This window comes from Euprymna scolopes, chromosome 46 (genome assembly GCF_053919585.1).
Source record: "Euprymna scolopes isolate OS-2025 chromosome 46, ASM5391958v1, whole genome shotgun sequence".
Classification (NCBI taxonomy): domain Eukaryota; kingdom Metazoa; phylum Mollusca; class Cephalopoda; order Sepiida; family Sepiolidae; genus Euprymna; species Euprymna scolopes.
The window spans coordinates 128,420,698-128,440,347 of record NC_136527.1 but is presented as its reverse complement, the minus strand read 5'-3'; the positions used below and the strand labels follow the sequence as shown (position 1 = coordinate 128,440,347).

The 19,650-nt window shown below is 31.1% G+C and overlaps 2 protein-coding genes across 3 annotated transcripts in view; one reads left to right on the top strand and one right to left on the bottom strand.

Moving 5' to 3' along the window:
- The window catches only part of LOC145271260 (uncharacterized), a 48,460-nt gene extending 42,759 nt beyond the window's left edge, over positions 1–5,701 (bottom strand). The window contains exons 1-2 of the mRNA XM_080126821.1: positions 5,531–5,701; positions 322–438 (exon numbers count right to left, since the gene is read on the bottom strand). Coding sequence (XP_079982947.1) covers positions 322–425 — 104 coding nt within the window. The 5' untranslated portion in view covers positions 426–438; positions 5,531–5,701. The remainder of the gene's footprint in view (positions 1–321; positions 439–5,530) is intronic.
- LOC145271258 (beta-lactamase domain-containing protein 2-like) overlaps positions 1–19,650 on the top strand; it is a 376,845-nt gene that overhangs the window by 111,771 nt on the left and 245,424 nt on the right. The gene's annotated exons all lie outside the window — the stretch shown is intronic.

The following is a 19,650-nucleotide window of genomic DNA, read 5'->3' as shown; positions in this document are numbered from 1 at the left end:
CGCACTAACGGTTTACGAAAATATATTTATTTTATTTAATATTTTGATGGTGGAACAAGCACTTGTACCTCCTCAACGTGAATAAACCCAAAAAGCAGCTAAATCCCACCCCTTCACAGTAGAAATTTCTACTCTAACAGTTTCTTCCCCCGAACTGCTAGACTTTGGAACTCCCTTCTGGGATTCTGCTTTCCCAACTGTACTGACATGCGGACGTTCAAGCATAATGTGAACAGACATCTTGCTGCTCAACCCCCTACATCAAAATGGTTCTGTGCCTTGCTTGGGGTGAAAAGGGGGAAAAAAAAAGAAAAAACTTACAAATATTGATCATCTTCCGATCCAGTGAAAATAGAAATGGCCTCGTCCATGCTAAGCGTTGCCTGCCAACTGTTGCCAACGGTAACGAGTTTTTGTTCAGTCATTTTCAAGGTTTATCTGTAAGGAAAAAAAAGAAGCTGCTGCTAAAATGATAGGTTCGGGTTAATTGAAAATGGGGTGAACTTTATCATAGGAAACCCCTTCTAAAAGTGTGTGTAGGTATTAATGCTGGAATCTCTCAAGGGTCCATCCTGGGCCCAACTCTCTTCCTGATCTACATCAATGATCTTCCAAGTCACATGCTTAGATCATTCATAGACATTTATGCTGACGACACTACCATTTATGGTAGCACATCTAAGACAGTAAACGACCAAGTTCTCTCCGATTCTCTCTCCTCTGATCTTGAGCACGTAGTACAATGGGGAAAGGAGTGGCTGGTTACTTTTAATGCATCTAAAACCAAGCTTCTCTCTTTACATCATCAGCGTTCTGATTCCTATCTGGCATCAATTGAAATGAATGGCTCTCGTCTTGGGGAGGCCTCATGCTTTGACGAGCCTCTGGGCTTGATCTTTACTGCTGATCTGAAATGGAACACGTACATCAAATCCATTGCCAAAGCCGCTGGAAAAACTGTGCGACCCTTCCATCGATCCAGTAGATATCTCACTGCTTATGCAATTCTCTATCTATATAAGAGCCAAGTACGTCCAAGGATGGAGTACTGTTGCCACATCTGGGCAGGAGCTGCTAGAAAGGATTTATCCTTTATTGACAGAATTCAATATAGACTTTGTAGCTTAGTAGGGGATGCCCTTTTCTCTTCCCTGCAACCTCTTTCTCACAGAAGAGATGTTGCGAGTTTGTCTCTGCTTTATCATCATTTTCATGACACGTGCTCGACTGAACTCCAATCTATGCCCCCCCTTCGCCAAACTTTCACAAGAAACACTCGTCTAGCAGAAAACACTATCAATAATTTTCAGCACTCTATCTGTGCCTAAACCTAAACGTAGATTCCATGAACAAAGTTTCTTTCTTAGAACTGCATGCCTGTGAAATTGTCTTCCGTTTGTCTGTTTTCCAGCTGATTACAATTTGGTTGTCTTCAAGTCCAATGTAAACAAATTCTTGATTAGCCGTTCCACTTAAGTTAACAAATTTACCGAATTTCCATTACTAACGATTACTATATTGTCCAATTGACTACTGTACACTCTTTAATGCTTATCCTCGAGTGGCCTCTGGGACTTGGTAAGTGGTGATACGAATCTACTATCAGAGTATGTACAGAGTATTGTTCTCATATTTGGACTGGTGAATCTTTGCCCCATTTGAAAGTTCTTGATAAGGTGCTGAAATAATGACGTTTAGAAAGCCATTCTTAACATGGGGAGGGAGAGTGTTCTGTAACTATTCTATAATTTTGCCTAACAATTTAATAAACAAAAAACGGTACTTGTGCAGAGAAGGTACCGTACTGAAATAATACCATTATTATTCAGAAAGCTATTCTTAACATGGGGAGGGAGTTTTGCATCTATTCTATACTTTCACCTAACAATTTAATAAACAAAAATAGATAGTATATATGCTGAAATAATGTTATTTAGAAAGCCATTTTTAACATGGGGAAAGTATTTTGTAACTATTGTATACTTTCACCTAACAATTTAATAAACAAAAAAAGATGGTACTTATGCAGAAACGGTACCGTGCTAAAATAATTAACGTTATTATTTAGAAAGCCATTCTTAACATGGGAAGGGGGTGTTTTGTAAACTATTCTGTACTTTCACCTAACAATTTAATAAACAAAAGTTAAACTTAAGCAGACAAGGAACAGTACTGAAACATTAACATTATTATTTAGAAAGCCATTTTTAACATGGGGAGGGAGGATGTTTTGTAAATGTTCTGTACTTTCACCTAACAATTTAATAAACAAAACACGGTACTTGTGCATAGAATGTACCGTACTGAAATAATACCGTTATTATTCAGAAAGCCATTCTTAACATGAGAGTTTTATAAACTATTCTATACTTTCACCTAACAATTTAATAAACAAAAGATGGTACTTATGCAGAGAAGATACCGTGCTGACTGCTGAAATAATGTTATTTAGAAAGCCATTCTTAACATTGAGAGGGCGTTTTGTAAACGTTCTGTACTTTCACCTAACAATTTAATAAACAAAACATGGTACTTATGCAGAGAAGGTACCATGCTGAAAGAATGACGTTATTATTTAGAAAGCCATTCTTAATATGAGAAGGGGGGTGTTTTGTAACTATTCTGCACTTTTATAATTTAATAAACAAACAAACTTAAGCAGACAAGGAACAGTACCGAAATAATATTTAGAAAGCCATTCTTAACATAGGGAGGGTGTTTTGTGACTATTTTGTACTTTCACCTAACAATTTAATAAACAAAACATGGTACTTATGCAGAAGATATCTCACTACTGATGCAATTCTCTATCTATATAAAAGCCAAGTACGTCCAAGGATGGAGTACTGCTGGCACATCTGGGTGGGAGTTGCTAAAAACAGCCTATCCTGCCTTGACAGAGTACAAAATAGACTTCGTGACTTGGTGGGGGATTCCCTTTTCTCTTCCCTGCAACCTCTTTCCCACAGAAAAGACGTTGCGAGCTATCCTTGTTTTATCGTTATTTCCATGGCAAGTGCTCGTCTGAGCTCCATTCTCATGTTCCCCCTCGCCAATCTTTTTAAAAAAAACACCCGACTAGCTGAAACCACCGTCAATAATTTTCCCCACTCTTTATCTGTGTCTAAATCAAAACGTAGATTCCATGAACAAAGCTTCTTTCTTAGAACTGCACGCCTGTAGAACTCTGTTCCGCTTGCCTGTTTCCCACCCGACTTCAACCTGGATGTCTTCAAGTCCAACATAAACAAATTCCTGATGAACTGCCCCCCCCTAAGTAATGAATACTATCGCTACACTATCCCATTGATTACTGTAAACACAATAACCCTTATCCTCGAGTGGCCATTGGGGGCCTTGATAAATGGTGAACTCCATGTAAAAAAAAAAAAAAGGTACCGTGCTGAAATAATTAACGCTATTATTTAGAAAGCTATTTTTAACATGGGGAGGGTGTTTTGTAAACTTCTGTACTTTCTAACAATTTAATAAACAAAAGATGGTACTTGTGCAGAGAAGGCACCGTGCTGAAATAATGTTATTTAGAAAGCCATTCTTAACATGAGAGAGAGGATGTTTTGTAAACGTTCTGTACTTTCACCTAACAATTTAATAAACAAAACATGATACTTATGCAGAGAAGGTACCGTGCTGAAATAATAACGTTATTATTATGAAGCCATTCTTAACATGGAGAGGATGTTTTACAACTATTGTGTAATTCCACCTAACAATAATAATAAAAAGTTATCGAGACATAAAAAGTTGTATTATGCATTGTATTCTTTGTTGGCCATCTTTGTTACGCGCGTAGATTTGTTTATGGCGCGTGCGCATGCGCGTAAAAAGATGGCCGCCAAAGAACACAATGCATAATACAAGTTTTTATATCTCGATAACTACTTATTTCTGCAAAATTTCAATGCGATTTTCGTATTCAGCATAGTCGAAAACCTATCCAAGTCGTCATTTAAAAGAAAATTGTGGAGGCGGAGGTGTGGACCTAATCTAAAAATTTACCTAAAAGAAAAATTAACATGAAAATACGGTATAGGCACTCATGCAGAGAGTGATCCGTGCTGAAATAATTACAATTGAATAAAAAAAAAAAACAACATATAATAAAACTTTAATTAAACTTGGAAATACGATTTAAAAAAATAGCGTGGGTTTGTATTACTGTACACAGATTCGAAAAAGTTGTCAAAAAACAAATATATAACAAATAAATGTTATAAAAGGCAAGATAAATTACTTTTCTAACAAACTGGATATATTTTTCGTGTTTTTATTCAATGTAACATGTTTATTCAGCTCGAAAAACATGCAGTGTTTACCGATGTATTCAAAAATTCAAAATGGCGCCCAAGTCTCACTTTAACACGGTAAGTTCGGGAAAAGGTGTTATAAATAATAAACTAGACAAAATAATGTTAGAAACTCGCTCAATATATGTTACCGTGACATAGGTTGACATATATTCGGTGGTTTTTTAATAGTATTTTGTCTAGTTTTTTTTATTTATAACACCTTTTCCCGAACTTACCGTGTTAAAGAGAGAGTCGGCGCCATTTTTGAATTTCCCATTACATCGGTAAGCAGTGTTTACTAAACACTGCATGCTTTTCGAGCTGAATAAACATGTTACATTGAATAAAAACACAAAAAATGTATCCAGTTTGGCAGAAAAGTAACTTATCTTGCCTTTGATAACATTTATTTGTTTTTATTAGTTTCTTGACAACTTTTTCGAATCTATGTGTACAGTAAAACAAACCCGCATACTTTCATCTAACAAATTAAATTATGTCACGGTAACATATAATGAGCGAATTTCTAACAAGTTTCCATTACATTGGTAAACACAGTATGTTTTTTGAGCTGAATAAACATGTTACATTGAATAAAAACACAAAAATTATAGCCAGTTTGGTAGAAAAATAACTTATCTTACCTTTGATAACATTTATTTGTTTTATATTTGTTTTTTTGATAACTTTTTCGAATCTATGTGTACAAACTTTTTAAATAATAACGTTAATACAAACCCAAAAAATCATAATAAAATTTTAATTAAACTTGGAAATACGATTTAAAAAATAGCGCGAATCAGTAAGTGCATTAGTACCTAGTTATATAACCCCCCCCCCCACACACACCAACCTCCCCATGTTAAGAACGGCTTTCGGAATTGCGCTGAAAAACAAAAACCTGAGGGTTTGCTGCTTTCGTTCAAACTTGGTCGCCAGTGAATTTCGTTTTACATTTTATGTTTTTATCTTAACGTCAACGGTTTTATCCGAGCAAATGCTGAGTTGCGTCTGGTTCGTTAAATGCACAAGTACCAAAAAAGGAAATTGCGTGGACCCTACGAATCATAAAGAAAGTGTGGAACCAACCATGATCTGCGTGACAATTATTTTAGTGTGGATAGAGTGAATGGAAAAAAAAAAACGGGCACTAAACTGCACAAGTGCACAAGTATCATTTTTTTGTTTATACTAACAATGAAGAAAGAAAAACTACTAACTTTTGATGGGTTTTATTCGGGTAAATTTAAGATCCACCGACAGCTGAGATTTGGCAAATGTCTTCTCGCTTCAAAACGATTCAACAATAAATCCGATGGAGACGTAAATGCTTTTTTAAGATGGAAATACTAAAACAGGAAACGTCTAGTCGCCATTTTGTATCGCTCTCTAAAGATGGAGGAAGAAAATGGCGGAATCAACTTCCGGTTTTTTTGTTTTCTTTAAATGTCTATACTTTCCTTATTAGTTTATTTAGATTGAAAGAAAAACTGTTATATTAACAAATCACAAAAATTAATCAAGTATATATATACACATATATATATATATATATATATATATATATATATATATATATATATAATATATATATATATTTACATATTTATATATTTATATATATATGTATATATATATATAAAATATATATATATACATAAAATATATATATATATATAAAATATATATATATAAACATATATATATATTTATATATTTATACAAATATATATATATTTATATTTTTTATATATATAAATATATATATATATATATATATATATATATATATATATATATATATATATATATATATATATATATATATATATATATATATATATATGAATTTAGGAAAACTCGCCCCCTTTTGCTAGGTGGGAAATCTGGCCCCTTATTGAATAAATATTGATTGAAAACACATTGTATTACCGTTCTTGAAGAAGATATTGTCTTTAAAAGAGAATACATATCCCATAATATTTTTTTTTTTTTACTTGTTTACTGTTGTTTTAAAAAAATTGAATTAATGTTTCTAAGTTTTTGGTCTTTCAACTTATTTTAAAGAGTTTATTTAGTTTTTAAAAAAAAGTAATGTCGAGTGTTCCTTATGAACAAAAAGTGTCCGATATAAGAGGATCACGTCTTAGGAGGATAAAAAATAGAAAATTACAGAAAATATTTAGGTAGATATAGTTTTAAAACGAGCCCCTCCCCCCTCCAAAAGGAAATAAATTTGTATAATTTTAGGTGATAATGCACATCCAATAATATTTTTAAAATATTTTTACATGTTTATTGTTTTAAAAAAATTAAATTGATTTTTCTAAGTTTTCGTTTTCTACCTAGCTTTGTAAGTTTTTGGTGTTTAAACTTATTTTAAAGAGTTTATTTAATTAAAAAGAAATAACAAGTAATGTCAGACTCGACATTACTTAGTAAATAATTTTTAACAAAAAAATGTCCGAAAATTAAAAAAAAGTACTGGGGTAGATATAGTTTTAAAACGAGCCTCCCCCACCTCCAAAAGAAAATAAATTTGTATATTTTTTAAGTACTGGACAAGTGCCCCCGAAATGACTTTTAAACGATCCCCTCTCCTCCTGATGTTAAACTACTACAAAGTCGAAGATGGAATTGCTACTGACACATATCAGTCTAGAGCAGGAAGGAAAACGAATACTTTTATTTTTAAACAAAGAACAGATTTAATAATTGGGTATAAGTTACTTAACTCCGTTAATTGGAGGGGGACTCTTGTAGCGAGCTGCTACTACTACGAGACTAGGCTGTATTCTCACCTTAGTTCTCTCTTTCTCCCTACTCTTTTCTCTTTTCCTTCCTTTCTTCTTATACGTCATCAGAGGTTCCAGCCAATGAAAAGCGAGAACGGTTTACGTGGGACATTCGAGTGAAGGAAACGTCCTTACTTCCATGGCGACTAGAGACAGAACACACGTCTAACTCCTCAGCTCCCGTTAGGTAGCCAAGAGGAGCATTGAACATTAATACAGACTTTACAAAATGCACTGTCTTTCTTTGTAACCCGAGTTTCGAAAACACACATATATATTGGATATATAAAACCTCATGAATTCATAACACAGTCGCGTTACACGTCCTCATTTTTATAAGACAATGTCTTCTTTTACCAGTATTTCTTTCTATTTCAGCGCTCCAGTTCTCCCTGTTATCGGAAGCGCCCCGAAGTGGGAACCTACCGAAATGGTGACCTCTAATTAGTACCCATGTTAATGTATGGTAATAATACCATAATATGGTGAACCCCGTGCGCGTATATACACGCAATCTTCAATAATACCATAATATGTTTTCTTTCTTTATTTTTGTTTCGTAATGACATAAAAAGTGATAAAACTAGAGTATTTTTTAAATAAATATTTCGTTTCGTTTTTCGTATCTTGACTCCGTGATTAAGTTTATTTTTTTTAAGCAAGCGTTAAAAATAATTCTTAAAAATATTATGGGGGTGCCTAGTCTCTTTTAAAAATAATATCTCCTTCAAGAACGGTAATAAAATGTGTTTTCAAACGATATTTATTCAATAAGGGACCAGTTTTCCTACCTAGTAAAAAGAGGAGGAGTTTTTTGGGTACGAGCTTTCCGGGTACGAGTTTTCTGGGTACGGGTTTTCCGGAGACGAGTTTTCCCGGGACGAGTTTTCCGGGCACCTATATATATATATATATATATATATATATATATATATATATATATATATATACTTGTTTATTGTTATATAAACATGCTCACATCCCGCTGCTACAAACAGCCACTTGTTTCAATCAAACAACAGATATCATCAGGCAGCGACTTGACTATTCAAATGTTCATTGAATAATCATAGGTTATTCAATGAACATTTGAATAGTCAAGTCGCTGCCTGATGATATCTGTTGTTTGATTGAAACAAGTGGCTATTTGTAACAGCGGGATGTGAGCATGTTTATATAACAATAAACAAGTATTATCAGCTCTTTTTATTGAGCACTATCTAACAACCTCGTTGAATTCATTAGTCCATTACTTTTGAATATAAAAAAACCCGAGTATATATATATATACATATATATATATATATATATATATATATATATATATATTTCATAATGTTTTAGTAATACAAAATTTAAATATTGCAATTAGGAAGGGAAGACTTTTATGATTCATGATTAAAAGCAAATTTGTATATGTACAGGGGGAAAATGTGATAATTTAAAATTAAAATTAAAAATCTGTTTCATAAGAAGGAACAACAACAAAGTCAATAAATTGTACGATCGTTTCGGAAACGATGTTTTTATTGTGATAGACATTAAGTCACGGACAATAATTTGGATATATAGTTTTTTTTAAACAATCAGCAAAAGTGTTGGGTGTTTTTATATATATATATATATATATATATATATATATATATATATATATATATATAAAAGACACCATAAATAACCTATAATAATAATAATCTCTGGAAAATATTAAAATACAAAGGAAAATACTTACTTATTAATGTTGATAAGCAAATATAGGTTGAGAATAAAAAATAGAATAAAATTATAAATCTGAATTTGGCTTAAATATAATATATAATATGTTTTTAATAAAAGTTAAGAATTATATATATATATATATATATATATATATATATATATATATATATATATATATATATATATATATATATATATACAGTGATGATCATATTTATTGGCACGGTAAAATAAAAGTTAAATTTTTTCTAATAAATTCTAAAAAAGGGATTAAATTAAAGAAAATAACAAAGTATATTATGTATTTTTAACTGGCCTTTCCGATGCAGCAATCATAATGACCCCGCTAATTAAGTCCCTAATAGTAGCCCCCTGCTTCAAAGTGGCACTGTGCCTTGTTTGGGATGAAAATTGAATAAAAAAAATGAAAAAAAAAATGATCAGAATTCCCAAGTGGGCAATGGAACTTTTATCAGAAATAGATCCAGAAGTAAGGCTTGCTGGTTCTGACGATCTGGGAGACGAATCAGGAGTCAAGGCATGGAATATAGTTAAGTTAGAGAAGCCAAGCCAATTATTGTGGCGGGCGTTAAAGTCAACAAATACATGCATTTGAGCGTCAAGAGACAGTGCGATATCTACGCAGTTCTGAGTCGAGGAAGAGCAATAAAGAATATATAGGTATCTAACGTCATGTTTTAAAGTATGTTTAAAGCACATCAAGACCTGGTCACCTGATTCTAGGTAATATATATACATACATATATATATATATATATATATATATATATATATATATATATACATATATATATACATACATATATATATACATACATATATATATACACATATATATATACATACATATATATATACATACATATATATATACATACATGTATATATATATATATACATACATATATATACATACATATATATACATACATATATATACATACATATATATATACATACATATATATATACATATATATATATACACATACATATATATATATAAATATACATATATATGCATATATATATATACATACATATATATATACATACATATATATATATACATACATATATATATATACATATATATACATACATATATATATACATACATATATATATACATATATATATACATATATATATACATACATATATATATATACACACACATATATATATATACATACATATATATATATGTACACATACATATATATATATATATATATATATATATATATATATATATAAAGGGGGTTAGAACAGTAGTCTAAAGAGCAGTGTATTTTAATGTGATAGTAAAATTACTAATTTAATTAAAATACAAGAAAAGAACAGTGCTTGTTGTAATTCGGATATATAATAAGCGACTTTAATATTTAGTAATGTGATTGATAATTTAAAATTAAAATTAGAATTAAAAATTAAAAATCTGTTTTATTATAAGGAACAACAACAAAGTCAATAAATTGTACGATCGTTTCGGAAACGATGTTTTTATTGTGATAGACATTAAGTCATGGACAATAATTTTGACATATAGATTTTTTTAAACAAAGTCTCCTCATCAGCAAAAGTATTGGGTGGATTTTTTTATATGTAAAAGACACCATAAATAAACCTAGCAATTTTTAAGTAAGGCAGATGTATCTGGAAAAAATTAAAATAAAAAGGAAAATATTTACTTGATAAGCAAAGTAATATGGGTTGAGAATAAAAATAGAATAAAATTATAAATTTGAATTTGGTTTAAATATAAGGTTATAATAATATGTGTTTAATAAAAGTTAAGAATTATACATACATACACACATACATACATATATATATATATATATATATATATATATATATATATATATATATAATCTTTCTTTAAGTATATGTGTGTATGTACGCATGTGTGTGCTCGCGCGTACGGCCGCAAGCTAACCCTCTCCAAGCACTTAACAACAAATAAAAATCAAATAAAAAAAAAATAGAGTAAAATTATAAATTTGAATTTGGTTTGAATATAAGGTTATAATAATATGTTTTTAATAAAAGATAAAAAATTATTTATATATATATATATATATATATATATATATATATATATATATATATATATATATATATATATAATAGCAAAAGTACCGGTCATTGACTGGGTTCAAAAACAGCCTACAGAAAATGGACTATGATTGATGAAAGTATGATAGGTGTTGAAAAGGACGGGGTTGTAAAGAGATAGGTTTTGATACTCAAAAATTTTACTCTAAGCAAAATATGATGAAAGTAAAGATAATTTTTGCGAAAATATATTTTTCATATCAACTTTGTTTCCATTCGTAACCAAGAGTGACCAACAAAATGATGTTTCCTTACAAAGAGAAAATTTTATATATATAATAATATAAATATACAAGAAATAAATGTTACCATAGTCAATAAAAGTTACTTTTATGATAGAAAAGTTCATTGGTTTGTATTTTTAAGTAGTTTGTAAACATTTTTTCTTTTTAATTCACGAACCGGTTTAAAAACAATAAAAATGGCAGCGACTTTGAAATGGAGAGCCCCGTTTTCAATTTGAAGGAGGGCCACCTGAGCATTCTGTGTTAACAATTTAAGAGAGTTCCGTCAACGTAAGGAATATTTATAAGCATATTTTAATGTTTTCCGTTATTTTGTGCTTGAGGAATATTCGATATGGCATGTGTAGTTTATATAAAAATTCATTTAAGTAGTTATCGCCTCAAATTTCGTTTTAATTTCAGTTCGCTGAGATTATTTCAAGTAAAGAGCATTAAAAATTATTTCAAAGCAAAAAAAAACATGAACTGAACTTTTATTGACTATGGTAACATTTATTTCTTGTATATTTATTTTTTCGGGTAGTCGTTTGTTGGCTTTTCTGCTAAACACTCTTACTAAATAATATTGACGAAATATCGAAAAACAAAGAAAAAAAAACAGTTTTGAAAAATAATGAAGCTTTACTTACTTTAGTAAAATAATCCGAAACAGCAAAATGGGATATTAAAAAAGTAAACACGTAATTACTTTAGTTTTTTAAAGCAAAGAATCCATATAAACATGAATAAGAAGAAAATGGCGCCCTTTTCAAGCAGAACAGCTTCGTTTCAGTTTTACAAGGTTGTGTAAATGTTTTTAAAAAGACACATAATCACGTGAGCAGGATTTTTTCCCTGTTTTGACACAATAACAAGTAACGTTCTTATTTTTTATTATTTATCTATTTATCTATTTTGGAAAGAGTGCCACATGCAAGTGAAGAAGGAAAAAAAAACAGAGTTATGCAAAATTTTTATTGAGAATACCGACTTTTTTTTTGCTTTCACTTTAATAAGAACGTGAATTTATGAGGTGAATTTATTCGACACAATATGATTCAACTCAAAAAAATAAATAAAAACTAACGTGAATTAAGATTAAAGTTAAGATGTTACTGCGGACCCTCGCCCCTTTTAAAAAACCTTATTAAACTTTGGGACATATTTACATTCTATGGAGGTCAGGCACAAACGAACACCCAATAATTTTATTGTACCATATTTCTTCAAACTGAAACATAATTATCAAAGTATACTATGCAAATATATGTGAAATGTCTTTGTTAAAGTTTTTGCCATATTTCCATGGAGTACAGTCGCGAACGCAGACCCCACAATTTTATTATACCATCCCTATTTAAGTTAAAACATACTTATCAAAATATTCTGATGTACATCTATATCAAAAACACTTGTAAACGTTTTTTTTTTTCATTTTTTATTTCCATACTTTGGGAGCTGAACGCACACCCCACAATTTTTATGAACCACCGTTCTGCAAGATCAAACATATCCATTCCTGATCCTCGATACATCTTCTATCATTATATGTAATCAGGGGTTTGTATTACTGTACACATAGATTTGAAAAAGTTGTCAAAAAAAAAAAAACTATATAACAAATAATTATTATCAAAGGCAAGATAAGTTACTTTTCTACCAAACTGGATATGCTTTTAGTGTTTTTATTCAATGTAACATGTTTATTCAGCTCGAAAAACATGCAGTGTTTACCAATATATTAGAAAATTCAAAATGGCGCCCGACACACTCTTTAACATGGTAAGTTTGGGAAAAGGTGTTATAAATAATAAACTAGGCAAAATACTATTAAAAAATACCAAATATATGTCAACTTATGTCACGGTAACATATATTGAGCGAATTTCTAACACACACACACACACACACACACACACACACACACACACACGCAGATGTTCAGCTTTGTATTATATATATATATACGCCTGTGGAACTCTGTTCCGTCTGCCTGCTTCCCACCGGACTACAACTTGGATGTCTTCAAGTCCAATGTTAACAAATTCCTAATGAACCGCCCCCTTAAGTAAACACTTCAGCAAATCTCCTCACTAACGTAATGTACTTGCAATAACCCTTATCCCTGAGTGGCTTCCGGGCCTTGATAAGTGGTGATCACTGTGTAAAATATATATATATATATATATATATATATATATATATATATATATATATATACATATATATACATATATATATATTTACCTTTAAATTGCTCGCCTTACTTTTTATATTTATATTTATATTTATATTATATATACATCGCCCCCCCCCGCCCGATATCAAATGCACGAAAGGTTAAATTTTCGAATATATAAAAAAAATAAGGGGAGATAATCTTATGTGTGGAATAAAATAATCAAAGGGAGATAATTAGCGTTTATTCTTTTTATCTTATATGATATAAGAGGATCTTACTGAACTTAAAATATTTTAATAATTTATTTACTTATTTATTGAAATTAATAATTAGCGTTTATTCTTTTTATCTTATATTTAAGTTGAACTTAAATAGATATTTAAATAATATAAAATAATGGTTAATATATCAGATAAACTTAATAATAATATTGATGATCCAAATTTTATTAATATGGATATTAAGTTATAAATTAACATTCCAAGATAGATTATTAATAAGCAACATTGATATTTGAATGATTGGACTGTATTTATATATATATTTATTCATTGGCATGTTGTTAAATATTGTCATTAAAAATTATATATATATATATATATATATATATATATATATATATATATATATATATATATATATATATTAAGTAATGTGATTGATAATTTAAAATTTAAAAATCAAATTATGATTAAATTAAAAATCCGTTTCATAAGAAGGAACAATAACAAAATCAATTATCTGTACGATCGTTTCTGAAAACAATGCTTTTTATTGTGGTAGACATCAAGTTATGTAGAATAATTATTACATATAGTTTTTTTATTAAGCAAGGTCTCCTCGTCAGCAAATTTTGAAGGGTTTTTATTAAATATATATATATATATATATATGCATCAGCTTTATATATATATATGAGAGTATATATATATATATATATATATATATATATATATATATATATATATATATATATATATATATTCTTAGGTTTTGGTTTTGGTTTCGATTCAAGCTAATGTGGTAAACATCAAGTTATGTACAATAATTACATATAGTTTTTTAATAAGCAAGGTCTCCTCGTCAGCAAATTTTAAAGGGTTTTTATTGAATTTAAAAGACACCATAAATAAACCTAGCATAAAAAGTAAGGCAGATGAATCTGAAAAAAAAATTAAATAAAAGGCCTGGATTTAGAATTTATAAGAAAATTAATATGGGTTAGAGATAGAAATAAGTAGAGAAAAATATAGATTTGAATGTACATAATAAATTTGCTTTTAAAATATATAGAGATATTTACCTTTTAATTTTTCGCTTTTTGAAATCAGGAACTATGGTTAAAATATTCATTTAGATGTTTGCTATAGCTTTTTATCTTATTGAATGATGAATTTAAAAAAGGGGGGGGGACGCTCGTGCAGTAAATTATTTCCGTTAGCGTATTTTTGATTTAAAGACGCTACGGTTTATATATAGAGAATGTTGTTTGTGCAATTACATATTTTAAGGGGAGATAATTGTCATATTTTCTTTACTTTATTTATTTGAAGGGTGTAAGGGAGATAATTAGTCTAACTTAATTTATTAAAAAAAAAATTAAAAAATAAAAAAATAATTGTAATCTATTTTTACTAATAAGTAATTTTTAATGATTTAAGGTGGTTTATATTTATTAAATTTAAACCAACGTTTATGACTACATGTAAATATAAGCTCCTGTCTTGAATTTAATAGTTTGGTTGTATTTTTTATATCTTCATATTTTAAAATTTTTAGGGTCTCTTTTGTACATAGTGCACAAAATTTATCTCCTGGTTTATATGATTTGCAAGTCTCAATTATTCGCCATTTTAAGTTGAAAGGAATATTGCTGTTTTTTAGTTGCCAAATATAGTTGGATAGAGTAGTTTGGTTTGATAGAGAGTTATTTTTAAAAGAATGTTTGTGCGTTGAAATTCTATGTTTTATTAGGCCAGATGTGGAAGTAAAATATATTACCTCTTGCTTATTGTGATTATTTTCCGTTAGACCTGTGAGATAGAGCTTGCAGGGAAGAGAAAAGGACATCCCCCTACGAGGCTATGAAGTCTATTTTGAACTCTATCAAGGCAGGATAAATCCTTTCTAGCAGCTCCGGCCCAGATGTGGCAACAGTACTCCATCCTTGGATGTACCTGGCTCTTAGAAAATTGCATTAGCAGTGAGATATCTACTGGATCGATAGAAGGATCCCACCATTTTTCCAGTAACCTTGGCAACGGATTTAATGTACATGTTCCATTTCAGATCAGGAGTAAAGGTCAAGCCTGTCGAAACATGGAGCTTACAATATTATATACGTCTTTATATATATATATATATATATATATATATATATGTATATATATATATATATATATATATATATATATAAATGTTTATTATTATTGTATATTATATATATGTATATATAAATGTTTATCTATATATACATATGTATATAAATGATAATTGTACCCCCAGAGTATAGATTTATGCGTAAACTTTAAGTATTTACTTCAAAAGTGCTCAATACGTAGGTAGAGCTAGTTAGTAATTTATAAGCTACACTGAATATTCCGTGTTTCATCCATCTAGGACTCTTCAGACTTAGGTGCATATGAAGAGTATATATATATATATAAAATGATAAGGTGCCATCGGATCTAAAATACATACATACATACATGATGATTGCAACGTCTTGTCAGACGAGTGCCACTCCCTCAGACATTTAAAATCCATGAGCCCAAATGTCTGAGGGAGTATCTATACAAATATGATGTTACAGAGTCTTAGCTTTGTACGACAGCTAAGTCTCTCTCTCGGTTCAAAATGTTGAGATCCAGCAACAAGCAAGAGCAAGATAGCCAGCAACAAATTAAACTGCAGACCAGCTTAATGCGGGTACTGGTCTCCCGCTTTATGGTTTTTTAAATCAGAGATTTGCTTCTCCTAGAAAGGTTGCCTTCACCACGGCTTACGGGAGCTCTCTCTACCCCAATACACACACACACACACACACACACACACACACACACACACACACACACACACACACACACACACACAAATATACACTGTGCTAGTTGGCCGTTGACCCAGAAAAAGAGTTCATTCGCCCTTACATACATACATACATACATACACACGCATATGTATGTATGTATGTATGTATGTATGTATGTATTTATTTTGGATCCGATGGCACCTAAATCATTTTCTAAAACTTTCGAAAACATTATTATATATTATTAATCTAACAAACTTATGTTGTACGTAGTATTGCGGACCAGGACATAAATACCTTTTCTTCTTCTTCTTCTTCTTCTTCTTTTTCTTCTTCTTTCTCTTCTTTTTTTGTCGTTTCTGCCTTTTTCTCTGCTACAATTCATGATTAGTCTTTCAATCTTTGCCCTCATTTTCCTCCTTGCTCCTCTTTCCTACTTTCCTTTCCTTCTTTTATTTCCTTCTTTTATTTCCTTCTAAATAACTCGCTACAAGAAAAAATAATGAAACGAATTGAATGAAGGAAACAAAGAACTCAAATGCTGGAATAAAATAAACATGTCGTTTATTTTCTGTTGAGAAATGAAAGTCTTGGATGCACACGTGTTCATTCGGCCGTTGACGCGTGGAAGGAAAGGGGAATGCCATAGAGAAACGCGAAGTGGCGAGCCGGCCTGTAGAAAGAGAGGGTTAAGCTCAGTAGAAAGCCAAAGAGTGAGAAAGCGTATAAAGTGTACGTACTGCTCGTTAGCTTTTTGTCCCACATAGTAGCAAACGGTGTGAGGTATGCGCGTGCGCGCACATGCCAAAAATGCATGCTGTTGGTTCGTAGACCGTCCAGCTAGGAGGCTGGTCTGAAAAGGCTGAAAATAGTTGTTTCCAGTGGTCTTTTGCGCATTTGTCCTTGTGTGCGCGTGTGTGAGTACATGTGTGCGCGTGTGTGAGTACATGTGTGTACGTTAGCGTGTGTGCATATACACGTGAATGTGAGTGTATGTACGCGAACGTGAATATATGTGACAAGTAATATAGCTTGAAAAAAGTAGCAAGAAAAAAAAGCAGAAATAAGTCTCTTTAAGTTTGGGAAAAGATGTTATAAATAATAAACTAGACAAAATACTATTAAAAAACACCGAATATATGTCAACTTATGTCATGGCGAATTTCTAACAGTATTTTGTCTCGTTTATTATTTATAACATCTTTTCCTGAACTTATTGTGTTAAAGAGAGACTCGGGCGCCATTTTGAATTTTCCAATACATCGATAAACACTGTATATTTTTCGAGCTGAATAAACATGTTACATTGAATAAAAACACGAAAAATATATCCAGTTTGGTAGAAAAGTAACTTATCTTGCCTTTGATAATATTTATTTGTTATATATTTGTTTTTTTGACAACTTTTTCGAATCTATGTGTACAGTAATACAAACCCGTAATCAGTTTTTTAAAATAGTCAACCATATTCGTGACCACACACACACACACACACACACACACACACACACACACACACACACACACACACACACACGCAGATGTTCAGCTTTGTATTATATATATATGCCGAAAATGCACGTTGTTGGTCCATAGACCGTCCAGCTGGTCTGAAAATAGTCGTTTTGTGGATTTCCTTTGAAAAGGGAAGTGACGTTGTCCTTGTGTGAGTACATGTGTGTACGTTAGCGTGTGTGTATATACAAATGAATGTGAATGCATGTACGCGAACGTGAATATATATACGTGTGTATGTAATATATGCGCGCGTATGTTTGTGGGCGCGTATGTATATGACAAGTAATATAGCTTGAAATGTGAACGCGTGTTTTTGTGTGAGACTAGGAAAGGCTCGCACAGTAGCAAGAAAAAAAAGCAGAAATAAAATGATTTAAGGGAAGATAGAGAATTACATCAGCAGTGAGATTTCTACTGGATCGATGGAAGGATCCCACCATTTTTCCAGCGGCCTTGGCAATGGATTTAATGTATGAGTTCCACTTAAGACGACATTTACCGATTAGAACATTATTTAACATTTTTCGGAGATTTTACTGTTTACATAATTGAATAATTATATTATTTAATTGGAATTCATTATTGGCCAATTTTTCGATATTTGTCAGGCAAAAATTGTCGATTTCGGGGTGAAAAAGTGAACGTAATTAATGTAAAATAAAAAAAAAATTACAATTAATTTACCAAAGTGATCCAAGATGGTAAAATTAAAGTATATTATAAATATTAAAGAATTAATATTTATAAAGAAATCACTTTTTCCACTGCTTCCAACGTAATAGATGTATGGAAACTAAAGCCGCTTTCAGGACTGCCAGCAACCATTGTAAGAAAGTAATAAAGAACGCAAGAGAGTTGTATGCTCAGTCCGTCAAGTCCAAAGTAGCTGAGCAGCGGCTTGGTTCCCACCAGTTTTGGAAAATAGCAAACAGAATCCTGAACAGAAGCGTGTGCTCTATGCCAACTATCATCAATGGACCTGAGGTAATCTCGTCAGCGTCAGACAAAGCCAAACTCTTTGTCAAGAACTTTGCAGCCAATTCTACCCTTGACGGTATTCCAATTATAGTACTCAAAAAACTTCAACCAGAACTAGCACCCATACTTACAAAACTGTTTAAACGTTGTCTTAAGGAAAATTGCTTCCCATCACCCTGGAAAATCTCATCAGTATGCCCTGTATTTAAGAATTCAGGTGATCGCTCATCCCCCTCTCAGTTCAGGCCAATAAGTCTCCTGTACGTCATGAGTAAGTTGCTGGAATCTGTGTTAAATAGAGAAGTAATCAACCATCTCAGCCAAAATAACCTTCTTAGTGACACACAATATGGTTTCCGTTCTGCTAGATCTACAGCAGATGTGCTTACAGTTATATCTCATAGGATTAGCAAATCTCTCAACAGAGGCAACATTTCTAGGGCAATTGCTCTTGAGATATCAAAGGCCTTTGATAGAGTATGGCATAAAGGTTTACTTCACAAGATCTCCAGCTATGGTATAGCTGGAAATGTCTTCTCAATTATTAAATCATTTCTTTCTGATAGGTTCATAAGAGTAGTAGTTGATGGGCAAAAATCAGAAGCTCACAGTATAAATACTGGAGTCCCTCAGGGGTCCATCCTGGGTCCAACTCTTTTCCTGATCTACATTAATGATCTTCCAAATCACATTCTTACATCATTCGTAGACATTTTTGCTGACGACACTACCATCTATGGTAGCACATCTA